Source organism: Phalangium opilio, unplaced genomic scaffold, assembly GCF_054372755.1.
Source record: "Phalangium opilio isolate 3A_F unplaced genomic scaffold, DU_Popi_V2 ptg000061l_1, whole genome shotgun sequence".
Lineage (NCBI taxonomy): Eukaryota > Metazoa > Arthropoda > Arachnida > Opiliones > Phalangiidae > Phalangium > Phalangium opilio.
Genome location: NW_028324178.1, coordinates 2,623,033 through 2,638,143, shown reverse-complemented (window position 1 = coordinate 2,638,143; position 15,111 = coordinate 2,623,033). Strand labels below are relative to the sequence as shown.

The following is a 15,111-nucleotide window of genomic DNA, read 5'->3' as shown; positions in this document are numbered from 1 at the left end:
TTTACATATAAACCCCGAAGGGTTTAAAATAGGGCTATTTTATTAATCTAATCCTTTTCTATCCCTTTAAGATTAATGGTATTATAAAGGTTTTATTAATTTTTAAACCTTTTCTAAGCCGTCTTTATTCCTTTATTTTAAAGGTCTACAAAACCACTTTTACAGTTAAAACTGTTTAAAATCCCTTTTCGATACAATACTTTGAAGGTATTTTAAAGGATTTTATTAATCTAATCCTTTCCTATAACTTTAAGATTAATGGTATAATCAAGGTTTTATTATTTTTAAACCTTTTTCAAGCCGTCTTAAGTCCTTTATTTTAAAGTTCTAAAAAACAACTTTTACAGTTAAAACTGTTTAAAATCCTTTTCGATACAATACTTTTGATGGTATTTTAAAGGCTTTTATACATTTAATCCTTTTTTAAAACATTTCAATTCCTTTATTTTCAAAGACATGATACAAAGGACAGTTACATGGGAAAAAGTCACGCTTTTGAAATTATATTTAAAACGATCTTTATTCCATTTTACGCGAAAAATGGATAATAATAAATACATTAACTTTCGATATTTTTATGGTCACCCGAAACTCAATCATTTAATTATAAATTAAATTTAAATTTACATTAGAACTATGTGATATTGAAATCGGTTTATATCAAACGTAGCAAAGACACTGAGAAATGGTGGAGACAACACCGAATTCCTGAGCAGATAAACTAGCATCAAAAACCAACTTAAACCATTAAAAAACCAAAGATAAATTGTTTTCATTTTAACATACGAGCTCGAAGTGGCGAATGTGCATTGTATAGCAATACTCTACTCCCGACGCACAAACCCCCCCCCATATTAGGGGTATCCACTCCTTTCTTGCTCCACGGCCTTCCACACCTCAAAATCCGGCCCCGATTATTTTCACACTATGCATATGTAAACGCTTTTGCCTTATTTAACAAATTTTCTCTAGAAATCTATAGAATGCTTTTGAGACTACAAACTACTTTTATCCCAAACAGCGGATCACAAAGTTATGAAATCTTTTCCTCTCACATTGTAAGAGTCATGCATTACGTGGTAGTTCTCGTTTCCACACATTTTAAAACACCAGCTAGATTCCTCTGGTAGTGATATTTCGTAACAGTGCAAATCTGTATTAAAATGTGTTGCTTTATAAATTTGCCCCGCTAAATATACAAATCCGTTAACTGAAAATATAAACTCAATTTTCATGAATTCTGTTACGGTTTCTCCCTTGACGTTTTCAACTAAAAAGCAATACAGGGTATAAGTGACATTGTTGTATGTCACGGTTTTCAACGAATAAAGGGGATTTGGTAGATTTTCAGGGAATATTTCTTGTAGTTTTATAGGCAATTGCTTTTTATCTAAGAATTTTCCCATAGAGGTTTGTTGTATTCCAGGAATGCTTTCTGAAAGCCAGTTATAACATTGGTAAAACTGATGTCTAATAGATAGGGTTTTAGTCACATTGATTGTATTACGCGTCTTTTGAATTAGTGATTTAAAGTAGCTATGTTTACTTTCGAATCTCATGCACGAGATTGGATACAAAGGACCATATTGTTTAATAGCTGAAGGATAGTGAATTAAGTAATGGAATTTAGGTGTCAGTAACCCGGTACCAAAGGTTTCACGAACGCTTATTAAAAATTCCTCAATAGCTCGATCCATAAAATTCTGTCATAGACGTAACATGGAGGCTGTATCCTATTAGATGTTGGACGGGAAACTGTCGTTATTCATGTAGTCCTTGCTTTTTAGGGGAATTATAGTAAACATGGCTGCCAGTCAACGTAAGATTTATTTATGTCGTCTGCTCGCGGGTCATCGGTCGGGGATTGTTTTGAAAATGAGTAATAACAGAAAGAAGGGTAATACATGTTGTATCCCAAATTGTTACAGCAATAATGTGTCTTCGGAGGGTGTAAGTTTCCATCTTTTCCCAAAAGAAGAAATAATTAGAAACGAATGGATTGGAAGAATTCGTTTCGTGGCGTTAAAAATGTGTAATTCGCCAAGTCCAAGTGTTAGTAAAACGAAAACCCGGGCCCTTACTCCAGTCAAAAATCCTTTGAATTGGGTGCCAGCAAAAACTCATTTGGTGTGTGGGTTACATTTTCAAAGAGGTGGCAAGAAGAAAAGCGGTGATTTGTATCCAATTTATATTGGCGACTACGAGTTTCCTCAGGGAAAACTAATTGCTACTACTGTAGAGTATAGTGATGTTCCGGAAGTAGCTGCATTTGAGACTGTAGATACCGAAATAATGCCAAACCAAAAAAGGAAAAGGATTTCAGGTATGATTGTTAGTTTCATTTTGTGGCAAAAAATGACTATAACACGCATAAAATATTTTAGACCATACATATTCGAGCGAGGGGTTTTATGGGGGACGAAGTTTTACTTCAGCTAGAAGTGACAGAGAGCTTGAAGCGAAAATACTTTTGTTAGAAGATAAACTGTCAAGAAAAGACCAAGAAAACTGGCATCTGAAAGACAAAATAAAGCAATTGGAAGAATTGATAGTGAAAAATGATGAATTAACCAAAAATAAGAGTGCTCAAGATTTCAGTTTTGATAATATTTCTACAAATGCTCAAAAACTCAAGTTTTATACTGGGTTTCACTCTGTTGAAGATTTCAATGATTTATTTGAGTTTGTAAAAGATGATTTGCCAAGTTTGAATTTTTACAATAGTGCAAAAGCCTACGAAAGAAAAACTCCACGAAATGAATGTTCGAAAGGGAGACCTGCTAGCCTAGATTTTAAAAATCAAATGTTTTTAACCCTTTGTCGGATCAGAGTTGGATTGTTAGAGGAAGATCTTGCGTATCGCTTTGGTATTAGTAAAACGACAGTAAGCAATGTATGGATAACGTGGGTGGATCTCCTTTACAGAAGACTTACACGTGTGCCCATTTGGCCCTCCCGAAAAGTTATAGATGAATTCATGCCTGAATCCTTTAAAACGCTGTATCCATCTACACGTGTCATAATAGATTGCACAGAACTTTTTATTGAAAAACCAAACCATTATACTACGCAGAGTGACACATACTCTCAGTATAAAAAGCACAACACAGCGAAAGGATTGCTTGGGATTTCTCCTAACGGACTAGTTACGCTCGTTTCTAAATTATCCCCTGGAAGAATTTCCGATAAAGAAATTACAATAGAAAGTGGATTGTTAGACCTCTTAGAAAATGACGACTCAATAATGGCAGATAGGGGTTTTATAATTGAAGAAGAATTGAGGAGTAAAGGCGTAAAATTGAATATCCCCCCATTTTTAGGTAAACGATCGCAACTTTCAAAAGAAGAAGTTGAAAAAACCAGAGAAATAGCTAACTTGAGGATCCATATTGAGCGTGTGATAGGGGAAATAAAAAATAACAGGATACTTAAGTATGTATTTCCAAATTCTATGCACATCCAACTTAACAAAATTTGGACGATTTGCGGATATTTAACAAATTTCATCAACGAACCACTGCTTGAACGGGTCATTGTAAAAAATACCTAAAATTGTGATGAATTTGAAAATTGTATCAAATAATTAAACTAAGCCAACTTTCTGTAAATTTTTGTAGCGTTTATTTTATCACAGTAAATCTTATCTATATGCAAATTACAATAAATAAGAAAACAAAATGAATTTGGCAAATTTTTGTACTATTTATTTCATCACATTGTTTTTTACTGAGATCATATTTGGCAAATTTTCGTACTATTTATTTCATCACATTGTTTTTTACTGAGATCATATTTGGCAAATTTTTGTACTATTTATTTCATCACATTGTTTTTTACTGAGATCATTTTTGTCAAATTTTTTATTTTTGTACTATTTATTTCATCACATTTTTTTTTACTGAGATCATACTTGGCAAATTTTTGTACTATTTATTTCATCACATTTTTTACTGAGATCACATCAATAATAGGAATACTAAAAGTGTTTCGTGTAAAAATCACATAGTTTGGGAACCATCGTTAAGTGAAAAAGTTCTTTGTCAAAATTTATTCTTTGGCAAAATGAATCTTTTTCAGTAACTATAAAAAAATCGCACCACTTGAAGCCTGTAACACCAAGTTGACCCTGAACCTGGTAAAAATAGTTATGATTTTCTTTCAGTTTTATTTCTCCATTTTTTTCTAGTTTTAAACATGGTGCAGCTCTATTTAAAATAGCTTCTTTTATCGTCAAGTTTTCTTTTTTAGCTTTTGACAGGGTCTTAATTTCTATAAGTCCATATTCATTACATGTTTTATCATAACAAATTCTGTCTGGGGAAGCTCCAAGAATTGGTATGGAGGGATTAACGCAGAATCCAACCTTGAAAGTAACTACCTCTCCTTTTTTCATTTCATAATACATTTCAACAGCTTTATTCTCGTTATTCAGTCCTTCTTGAACATAAACATTTGAGCTTAAATCCGTTCCTTTTTTAAGCGTTTCTATGTACTTGGGTGTTACCTCTTTCCTTCGTTTTATTACTTCCCCGAATTTGGACGCCGTTAATCTATTTTCCCGCTCGCTTTTCCAAAGTTGGCAATTTTTGGATTTCTGATCTGCTTGATCTCTGGTTAAAGTTTCTAATTCTTTTGCCTGCTCTATTGTTATTACGCAATTGGGTGGAAAAATTAAATCTTCAGATGGCAACAGATTAGGGAATGGAATTGCTGGTTCTGATATTTTTAACTCGCTACTAGCTTCTTCAAGACTAGATTCTGGCACTGCTGGTTTGATTATTGCCGTTGGTTTAAAATCATTTTCAGCGATAATCATTCTTAGCATTCTTCGCTTTTCTGAAGATTTGTTTACAAATTTTTCTAGTCTTTCACGTAGCTTGATGTTATCTTCCTCTGTTTGGGCTTCATTCAAGTTTGGTAAAGATGTAAAACATTTCACCTTGGAAGATGTTTGTATAATTTTTGGTTCATTGAAACGATGCAATAATTTATGCCTCACAAACTCTAAATCTGAAAAATCTTTAGATACCAGCTTCGAGGTTCTAGGCGTGGTATTCCCCCATTGCCTGGGACCTTCTGTACAAGATTTATCATCCCGAACATAAGTGAGCTTATCAATTTTACAGTCCCATAAATAAAACAATAATGCACAGACATGTTTGCAGACACCGGCAGTCCCGCAAGGGCATTGGCAATACCCGTTTAAAACTAGACCGCTTCCACAATCAATCTCAAGTTGAACGTCATATTGTTTTGAACTATAGGAAGAAATTATCACACACTTTACAAATAACGAATCAAGAGTAGAGACTGGTGAGCACAGGAACACTTTGCCAACTTTCTTCGCTTTGACCATTCTGTTCCCATCTTCTAGATGCTTCGTCGCTTTGTGTAGATAAAAGTAGTCCATAATGCTTTTCATGGTAAAACTTTTCGGAAGACATTTTAACTGTTTTGTCCAGGGTCCACTGGGTAAATTATGTAGTTTCAAACGTGCCGCCTTTTTATCAAGTTGATTTTCAGCCTTTCTTTTAGATCTTTGATTTAGGTCTTTTTCTTGCAACACTAGCTTAGGCTTATCATAGGAGACTTTGTCTACAGCTTTTCTACCCAAATTCTCCATAATTAAGTAGGCCTACATTAAAAAATTATCCATTTTAATCACCTTGACGTTGGCAGTTAATTATTAATATTAAATTATTACATACCTTTTCAGTCTGACACCCTCAATTTCAGTTATAATTTATAAAGCCTCGGACTTAAGCAGCCGAACTTAACAGTTGTAAAATCTCCCGTCATAGTAGGCACCACCCACTTTTAAAACGGGGAAATTTGGAGATTCAGTTGGGAAATATTTTCTAGGAAAATACGCTAAATCTATGGCAGCCCTGTGGCTCAGTTTTGTCATAGATTCCCACCTTGCCTGGAACAGGGGGGGAAATCACTTCTGCCGGATTTTATGGATCGAGCTATTAAAACCTGAAGACGAGGGATACATTCAAGTGCGCAGCTAGGGGCAAATAAGATATCGCAAATCTTTCTCAAATATAAATAAATCTTCCAGTATTCACTTTGAAAATCAATACATTCGTGAAAAATAAATGGAAATAACCGGAATAAACAAAATACTTCACTGGCTGTACCTTTCAAATTCCCGGGGCCTGTAATGGCACTTCTATTTTGTGTTTCCGGCCGATTAGATTCAGTCTTTCCATAATGGAAATTTTGGATTTTTTCATTAATAGCAGTAATTGATATTAATTTGCCATTTAAAAGCGCTTTTAAGCCACATTTTAAAATTGCTGGTATAACCCCTTCCAGTATGTCATGCATAATATCTGGTGGCATTTGTTTCGTGATGTCAAAATAATCAAGATGCATAAGATGGCTCTCAAATCTAACTCCGTATATTGAGCCTTCCCTCGGATCATGGGCCACGTGATTCAAGTGGTATTTATGACGTGGTAGTGATCTAAGTGTGACGGCGCTCTCTTTAGTTTTGTTATATATCTCTTTACGATGTGTCATACAAAAGCGACAAATTCGTCCTTCTCCAAAATTGCAATTAAATCCACCTAAATCATGTAAACCCAGGTTGTCGCCACTGAATATAGAAACAAAGCCGTAAATAGTTTTTTCTAAAGAATCAATATAAATCCCTTGTTTTGAGAGAACATCTAAATCAAAAAGAAGGGGCTTCAGAACTTCTTCCCAACCGTATTCTTTAAGGTCAACTGATTTAACTAATAGTATCAAGTGAATGTCACTTATTTTCGAGCGATGCTTTGCTTCTCGGTTTAAAATTGAAAAATAGCACACCATAATTTTCTTCTTCCCTCGCTTAGAGGACAGAGGGTCACAGACCTCAAATTCGTCAACATAAATTTGTAGTTGAATTGTTTCTGTATCAAAGGTTTCTGAACCTCGTGTAATATTTTTCGATAGTTCTCCTTGCAAAAAATGGGAAATACTATCTTTTGCTCTTCCCTCTAAATCTACATGCTTTTCAAACTCATTTTCCCTTGAATATATTTTCTCTAATACCTTTAACAGTGGAACGTAATGAAACTTTTTATTGCCTTCACTCCTAGAGAAACTTATTTCCATAGGCTCGATTAATCCCAGTTGTGTCTTACAAGCCGAATGAACTTTATATTTTATATAGGTGGGGTGGCGTAGCGGTTAGCGCTTTGGCCTCGCAGCAAGAGGATCCCGGGTTCGATCCCGGACTGTGGCACCGGGTGAAAATCTGGGAACAAATCCTTCTGCGTAGAGTTAGCAAGTTCTCTCCCCACTTGTTAAAAGGAGTTTTCCTCCACGGTCTAACCCGGTTTCTCCTTTCCATCAAAAACTTGCTGAGGTTAACGGTAATAGTTAGTATAGGGCGCTGTAGGTTAGCTGTGGCATAGGGGCTAGCCACCACCCCTCTATGCATTGTAAAGGGACCCACCTGTAAATAAGTCGCGAGTTGACTTAGTGTGGATATCCCTTCCTAGACCAAGCTTAGATTATTATTATTATTATTCTTATTATTATTAATTAAGACTTTCAAAAGCTGTGTGTACTGTATCAATTGTCTTGCTGAAGTCGATTTCATTCAAAGAAATGTTTTTATTCGTAAGTTCTTGTTGTAATTGTTGGGTTTGCAATTCCAAAAGATGAAGGGAAAACTGTAGCAAATCATTTGAAAAACCCTCAACTACAGAAGTAGGGGGAATATGCCGTTCCCAGTGCAGGTACAGTGGAAGGCAGGGGAGGATGGGAGGATTGGAGGATGGGAGGATTGGAGGATGGGAGGATGGCAAGATGGCAGGAGAGAAAACGTAAACCTTTTGATTGACTCACCCCTCTCTCAGACCGGTAAGAGGGCGTTTATGATTGACTCACCCCTCTCATCCCCGCACCTGCAAGGGGTGTTTTTGATTGACATGTCAATGAAGCGTGTTCGATTCTCGGATGTGGAAGTACATACATTGGAGTATGAAGAAAGGGTGAATTATGATTTAAGAAATAAACAGTATTTTAATATGTTAATTAGATTAAAATTTGAACCATTAATTTCTCCGGTATTAATCAAATGGTTAAGGGGGTATGAAACTCCAGATGACGTTGGGGGAAAATAAAGAATCCCAGTAAAAACCCAGCTCTACCGATTATTCTAGATCATTCCAGAAAATTAAAAATACCCCTTAAAACCCAGGTTTATATCATGGCGTTATTACCAATAATGCTCAGCCAAAGCTAGAATGACGTATTAGATTATGGTATAGCTAAAGTGTATAAAAACCGAGACCCCGAGTTAGAGGACCATCGCGTATTCTGTAAGGGAGAGGAAAAGTGTTTCTTTTTGTTGAACATTATTAATCGGGAAGTTATAGACTTGAATGGAGTGGGATGTCCCAAAGCCAACGAAATCGAGGATGATGGACCCATGATTACATGCATGCTTAGACATAAAACTGTCCGTAATAATAAGAGGTATTTGTGTGCACTTTCTAAATGTATATTATTTTTCGAGTGGCTTTATAATCACAAGGATATTGTAAATAGTCAATTAGGGTATGAATAAATCGAATGAAACAACATCAATAAAACGTCTTTAATTGTAAACGTAGGCATCCTCCAAATAGCCTAATGATTCAGTTAAGATAAACCGATTTATATGGTTTAAGACCGTCCGGTCAAACTCAAGTAATTGCGCCGCCACCTCAGCATCAACTTCGGGGTTCACCGTACGGGCGTCCCTCCTCCGAATAAATATCTCGTAAACAGCAGCCGCAACACTTAGGAAAATGAAAATAATCGAACAAATTATGAAAGTATAATTGATAATTATGTTGAAAACTAATTAAGTACCTGAAACCGTCACAATTAGGGGTTATATACGCATCATTCGGGATGTACTTCAAATGATGTGCATCTCTCTCCGGGCTAAATAAAAAATGTAAATAAATACTCATCTCCTTGTACCAGAAGTAAATAATAGGGGGAAGCACGGATTTCTAGCTCCCTGCGAAACACTATGAGATACGTACTTCACCCTATTTAGTTATGCCTATACTATTTATATAATTAGCAACACGTACATGGGGTGCATCTGCTCGGCGGTGATGTCTTCCAACTTTAGCATGAGATCCTCAACCCCCGCAATTATAATGCTGGGCATCATCAAACCCCGGATGTTAGCGATAATTCTAATATTGTAATTTTATTAGTACTATTTAACAAACTAATTATAACACCCTGTTTATTTACTTAAATCCATCGCAATTCATTACTTTAACGATGAATTGTGGTGTGGGATTACAGTCGTAATCGTCTAAAGCACCTCTATTAAGTTCAAAATAAAATCAGACCTAAATAACGCGTATAATGATACTATTATAAAAAAAATTACTTACAAGTCCCCCACGCTCAAAATTGGAAGTGTGTCTTCACTATCTCCCGCCTCCTCCACCACCACATTAACTTCCTTGTTAACTTCAACATTATAATCGAGTTCATCACCACTAATTTCCTCCAAAAAAATAATTACACTTTCATCGTCACTAATATCTTCCACGTCTTCTCCCTGGTTATATATTTCAACCGGGAACGCATCCGAAATCGGTAAATCTTCCGCTACCATCTTAAAATTAAGATACTTGAAAAAGAAATTTAGGTGAACTTTACTCAAGGAGTGAAAATAAACGTTGTGGCCAAATTTTTAAAAATTGTCCCTATCCTCGTGTGTAATAGTATGAAAACCTCTAACCCTCCCACGAATTTTCCCCGAAACCGTAGCATGAATTCAAACAATTAGTATGAATTGTAGAGTTAAAAACTCTACAGTTGCTAATCCCTAACCCCTTGTGGGGATATCCGAAAAACCCCGAAACGATAAGAAATCAAACATCTTTAAATAGGTGAATGCACACTTGCTTGAATTATATTGCTAACTGAAAGGATACGGTACAGAAAAAGAGTACGTATCCGACCCCTCGTTTCGAACCACCCTGGCGACGAAGCCGCGTACGTCATCATCTAGCTGGACTTCCCACGTCGATTTAACTTCTCGACCTAGAGGTTAAACATCCTCGACCTATGGCACATATCACGCTTGGAAATCAGGTGGTAGCCCGCCGATGGGCAAGGTATTAAGAGAATCGTACCTATTACTATGGTTTAAGATGGGGGAGTTTGGGTTTTTTTAAAGTAAAGCGTAGTTTTGACAGAGGGAGTTGACACGTCGAGGAATCATGTTGAGTTTACACTACCTAGAAAGTAATCCGAATTGGGATGAAGTTGTCAATCACCTCAATACAAATACGATGCTCTTTTCGTATTACACCAAGTTTGAACCAAGTGAGATGGATGACGTCAATGTGAATTCCGTAATACCGTGTTATATTGCGACGTAAAAACTTTAAAACCTGGAAAACACACGTAGAAAGACACTGTTAAGGTTGACAATATTTTTAGCCCATGATAAAATTAGGAAAGGAAGACCAGGCATAAGCAACGCTGGGAAAGATTAAAAAACCCGTGAAATACGTGAAGAATTGAAGAATTTAAAAACAAATAAAACGAGTTGCTAAAAGGGTAAAACGTTGCCGAAAGTGTTAAATGACTAAATCTTGGTTGAAAGTGTTGTTAAATAACTAAATCTTGGTTGAAAGTGTTGATAAATGACTAAATCTTGGTTAAAAGCGTGAATAAATGACTAAATCTTGGTTGAAAGTGTTGATAAATGACTAAATCTTGGTTAAAAGCGTGAATAAATGACTAAATCTTGGTTGAAAGTGTTGATAAATGACTATATCTTGGTTAAAAGCGTGAATAAATGACTACATCTTAGTTGAAAGTGTTGTTAAATGACTATATCTTGGTTGAAAGTGTTGTCAAAAGAATAAAAAGTCGTTAGAAAGGGTTGATAAATGAGAAGATTATGGATGAATGTGTTGATAAATGACTGAAAAGGTAGCCGAAAATGCCGTTAAATCACTAAAACATTAATGAAAATGTCGTTAAATGACTATAGTGTGATAGAAAAAGATGTCAAATGATTAAAAGTGGTAGAAATTGTCGTTCAATGACTTAAATATGAATGAAAATGTGAATAAACGACTATAATATTAAAGAAAACGATGCTAAATGACTGAAAAGAGCTTTGAAGTGTTGTTAAATGACTTAAAAGGGCTAGAAAGTGTCGTTAAATGACCAAACTGTGGTTTGATGAAAATTTAGTTAAGTGCCTGAAAATGTTGTTCAAGGACTAAAAAGTGGTTGGAAGTGTTGTCAAATGAGTAAAAAGTAGTTGTATGGGTTGTTTATTGAATAAAAAGTGGTGGAAAGTGTTATTAGATGAATAAAAGTGGATTGATTGTGTTCTTAAACGAATAAAAAGTGTTTGAAAATGTTGTTCATAGACTAAAATGTGGTTGAGAGTTTTGCTAAATAAGAAAAAAGTGGTTCAAAGTGTTGTTAAATAAATTAATCGTGGTTGAAATTGTTGTTAAATGAATAAAAAGCCGTTAGGTTGATAAATGAGAAAATGATGGATGAGTGTGTTGATGTACGACTAAAAAGTGGTCGAAAGTGTAGTTAAAGCACTATAGTATGATAGAAAATGATGTTAAATGACTAAAAATAGTGGTAGGAAGTGTCGTTCAATGACTTAAATATGAATTAAAATGTGAATAAATGACTATAATATAAAAGAAAATGATGCTAAGTGACTGAAAAGCGATTTTAAGTGTCGCTAAATTAATAAAAAGTGGAAGAAAATTTAGTTAAATGAACATTGAGTACCTGAAAGTGTTGTCAAATGAGTAAAACGTAGTTGCATGTGTTATTAAACGAATACAATGTGATGGAAAGTGTTATTATATGAATGAAAGTGGGTTGATTGTGTTGTTAGACGAATAAGAAGTGCTTGAAAATGTTGTTCAAAGACCAAAAAGTGGTTGACAGTTTTGTTAAAAATAAAAATGCTTCAAAGTATTGTTAATTAAATTAATCGTGGTAGTTTGATAAATGAGAAAATGATGGATGAGTCTGTTGATAAACGACTATAAAGTAGTCGAAAGTGTAGTTAAAGCACTACAGTGTGATAGAAATTGATGTTAAATGACTAAAAATGGGTTTGAAGTGTCGTTAAAAGACTTAAAATGGGTTTAAAGTGTCGTTAAAAGACTTAAAATGTTGTTGAAAGTGTCGTTAAATGATTAAAATGTGAAAGAAAATGTCTTTAAATAACTAAAATATGAATGAAGATGTGGTAAAATGACTATAATATAAAAGAGAATGATGCTTAATGACTGAAAATCGGTTCGAAGTGTCATTAAATGACAAAAAGTGGTTGAATGTGTCGGTAAATTAATAAAATGTTTTTAAAATGCCGTTAAATGAACAATAATTACCTGAAAATGCTGTTTAAAAACTAAAACTTGGTTCACAGGTTTGTTAAATGAGTAAAAAGTAGTTGCAAGTGTCGTTAATTGAATTAAAAGTGGTTGAACGTGTCATAAGAGGAATTAAAGAGAGTTGAATGTGTTGTTAAACGAATAAAAAGAAGTTGAAAATGTTGTTCAAAGTCGAAAAAAAAAGTGGTTGACAATTTTGTTGAATGACTTAAAAGTGGTTGAAAGTGTTGTTAAATAATCAAATAGTAATTGATAGTGTTGCAAAATAGCCAGATAGTGTTTGAAAGTGTTGTTAAATAACCAAATGGTGATTGAAAGTGTTACTAGATGATTAAAAAATGGTTAAAGTGTTGTTAAAGGAAAGAAAACTGAGGGGGGGGGGGTTTGAGAGTGTTGTTAAATAATTAAAGCGCGATTAATTGATAAATGTCCTACCTTGGGCTCTCTGGCGCTGAACATAGCTGTATAAGTAAAAGATACGAAAAGCCAGTTAAATTTAGAAATTCCGTCATTTTCGGTTCTGTGTAATAAGAAACAAAAACATAAATAAGAAAAAAATTCTACCATGATTCTAAACATAGAATATACGGATATGAAGATACGGCAGTGTGTACGTGAATGGTCGAATTTATCGTATCATAGAGAGACTCAGATCCAAAGATAAGGCTTTTTACAATTCTTCAAATTGCCCTCAAGATTTTTAAATAGGTCATGTGAGAACCAATTTACTCTAAATTATTTTTTTTACCTTTGCCCACGTTGTACCACGCCCTTAAGTGTTAAGGCCTGTCCAGACTGACACATTTTGCGCGTTCGCATCTTCGCTTCGCTTGTTTGCAAGATCGCGCTACTGTCCACATTGGGTTTTCGCTACTACGCGTCCTCATCTCGCGAAGATGCAAACTTCTTGCGACTAGACCAAGAATTTCGCGCCTTCGCGAGAAAAGCACCAATCAGAGACGAGAGGAAGGGTGGGGTGTGGAGAGAGTCGAGGGACGATTTTTTCACTTTTTCAAAATGGCGGAAGCGGCATGCAGCTCGGTACTGTCTATCGGAATAAATATGGATAATGTAGACTTTGAAGAAGCGTTCATTGTTCAAATTCGCGAATGCCCAGAATTATGGGATATTAAAAGCAAAAACTATAAAAACAGCAGGAAAAAAGACGTGTACTGGGAAAGAATTGCGCAAGCCGTTAACGTTTCCGGTAAGTATTTCAATGCTTTTTTTTAACCAAGGCTTAGGGTATTTGGATTATTTCTAGTTGATGATGCTAAAGCCAAATGGAAACAGCTGAGGGACAAATATGTAAGAGAAAAAAAGATAAATGATGGACTGAAAAGAAGTGGATCAGGAGCGGTTAATAGAAAAAAATGGATATTCATGGACCTTCTCTCGTTTTTGGACGATTCAATAAGTCATCGCACGTAAATAATTATCTTTTTCTTTTCATGTCAAATGGCTTGGAGTAATGGCCTGTGACTGTATTACGCACTGTTAGAAGTTAACATGGGGTGCCACTACTTCAAGCCATATGTTTATTGGTATGTACAAGCTTTGTTCCAATGCTTAAGCACTTATTATTGTAGGACTGTAAGCAATATGTCTACGAATGGAAAGAATGATGATGAAATAGCTTTTCAAATTCTGAACCAAATGGGCAATGGTGACAGTGTGGAAGAGTTGCCTGTCTCTCATTCAGAATTAGAGTTTGATGTTCCAGGGGTATCCTCTGAAAGCCGTTCCTCTGACTCTAATTATTCCAGACCCAACTCAAGGGGTGAACACCTCAATATCAAACCTGCCGGCAACAAAAGGAAACAACCAAAAACAAGTGATCCTATTCAAGAACAACTTGTTCAAATAATAAGTCAAAATTCTGGGCAGAATATTGACCCAGATCAAAGTTTCCTGTTGTCGCTGTTGCCTCATTTCAAGGACATGGGAAAAAAACAAAAACTTGAAACACAAATGAAAATTTTAAAAATTTTTCATGAAGAAATGTAGCAAACATAAATTTGTACTTTTTTTTAAATAAAGCCTTTGGTTTTATTTTCTATAAATACAAAGCGAGAAAATAATAGTTAATAATTAACAATGGTAGCTTTATGTTTATTCAAGAGCCTTATATTGCCAGTCTACAGCCCCGGCTTTCATGAAATATTCTGCAAATGAGTCTCTGTAGGCCATAGCTTCCCGCGAGCCACAATTAGATCCCTGATGGCCAATGTTCAAAAGACCGTTTCCATTTGACTCATTTCTCCATTCTCCACCAATGACATGTCCTTCTAAATTGATCCAATCACCATAACCATGGGGTGCATATATTCTATTTCCCATTTCACCGTCTTTGTTCATTAAGAAATTATGTAATGTGACAGTTGCCTGAACAATCTTGGTGGCATTTTCAGGTAGTACACTTAATGCTGAAGTCAAGCATCTCCACCGACCTACTAGAATCCCAAATGCATTTTCTATGCAGCGCCTTGCTCGGCTCAATCTATAATTAAAGATCCTCCGCATTGGGGTGACACCTTTCCCAGGGTAGGGTTTCATTAAGTTGGTTTTCAATGGGAATGCTTCATCACCAACAAAGCAATGAGGCATTGGAATTGGATGGTCCTTCAATAGTTTCTTTGGGGGACAGAAATCAGTATCTAGAGCCCTGCCAAGCTCACTGGCTCCAAAAACACCACCATCGCTTATT

The 15,111-nt window shown here is 35.3% G+C and overlaps 2 protein-coding genes and 1 long non-coding RNA gene across 3 annotated transcripts in view; all 3 read left to right on the top strand.

Moving 5' to 3' along the window:
* Positions 1-15,111, top strand: part of LOC149663569 (uncharacterized) — a 588,523-nt gene that overhangs the window by 124,356 nt on the left and 449,056 nt on the right. The window lies entirely within an intron of this gene.
* Positions 1,804-3,658, top strand: LOC149663579 (uncharacterized). The gene is made up of 2 exons (XM_089841845.1): positions 1,804-2,323; positions 2,385-3,658. The coding sequence occupies exons 1-2, from the start codon at positions 1,804-1,806 to the stop codon at positions 3,548-3,550; spliced, it is 1,686 nt and encodes a 561-aa protein (XP_089697971.1). The 3' UTR covers positions 3,551-3,658.
* On the top strand, positions 13,192-14,467 carry LOC149663578 (uncharacterized). The gene is made up of 3 exons (XM_089842112.1): positions 13,192-13,611; positions 13,669-13,831; positions 13,994-14,467. Exons 1-3 carry the CDS (start codon positions 13,422-13,424, stop codon positions 14,409-14,411), a joined length of 771 nt encoding a protein of 256 aa, XP_089698238.1. The 5' UTR covers positions 13,192-13,421; the 3' UTR covers positions 14,412-14,467.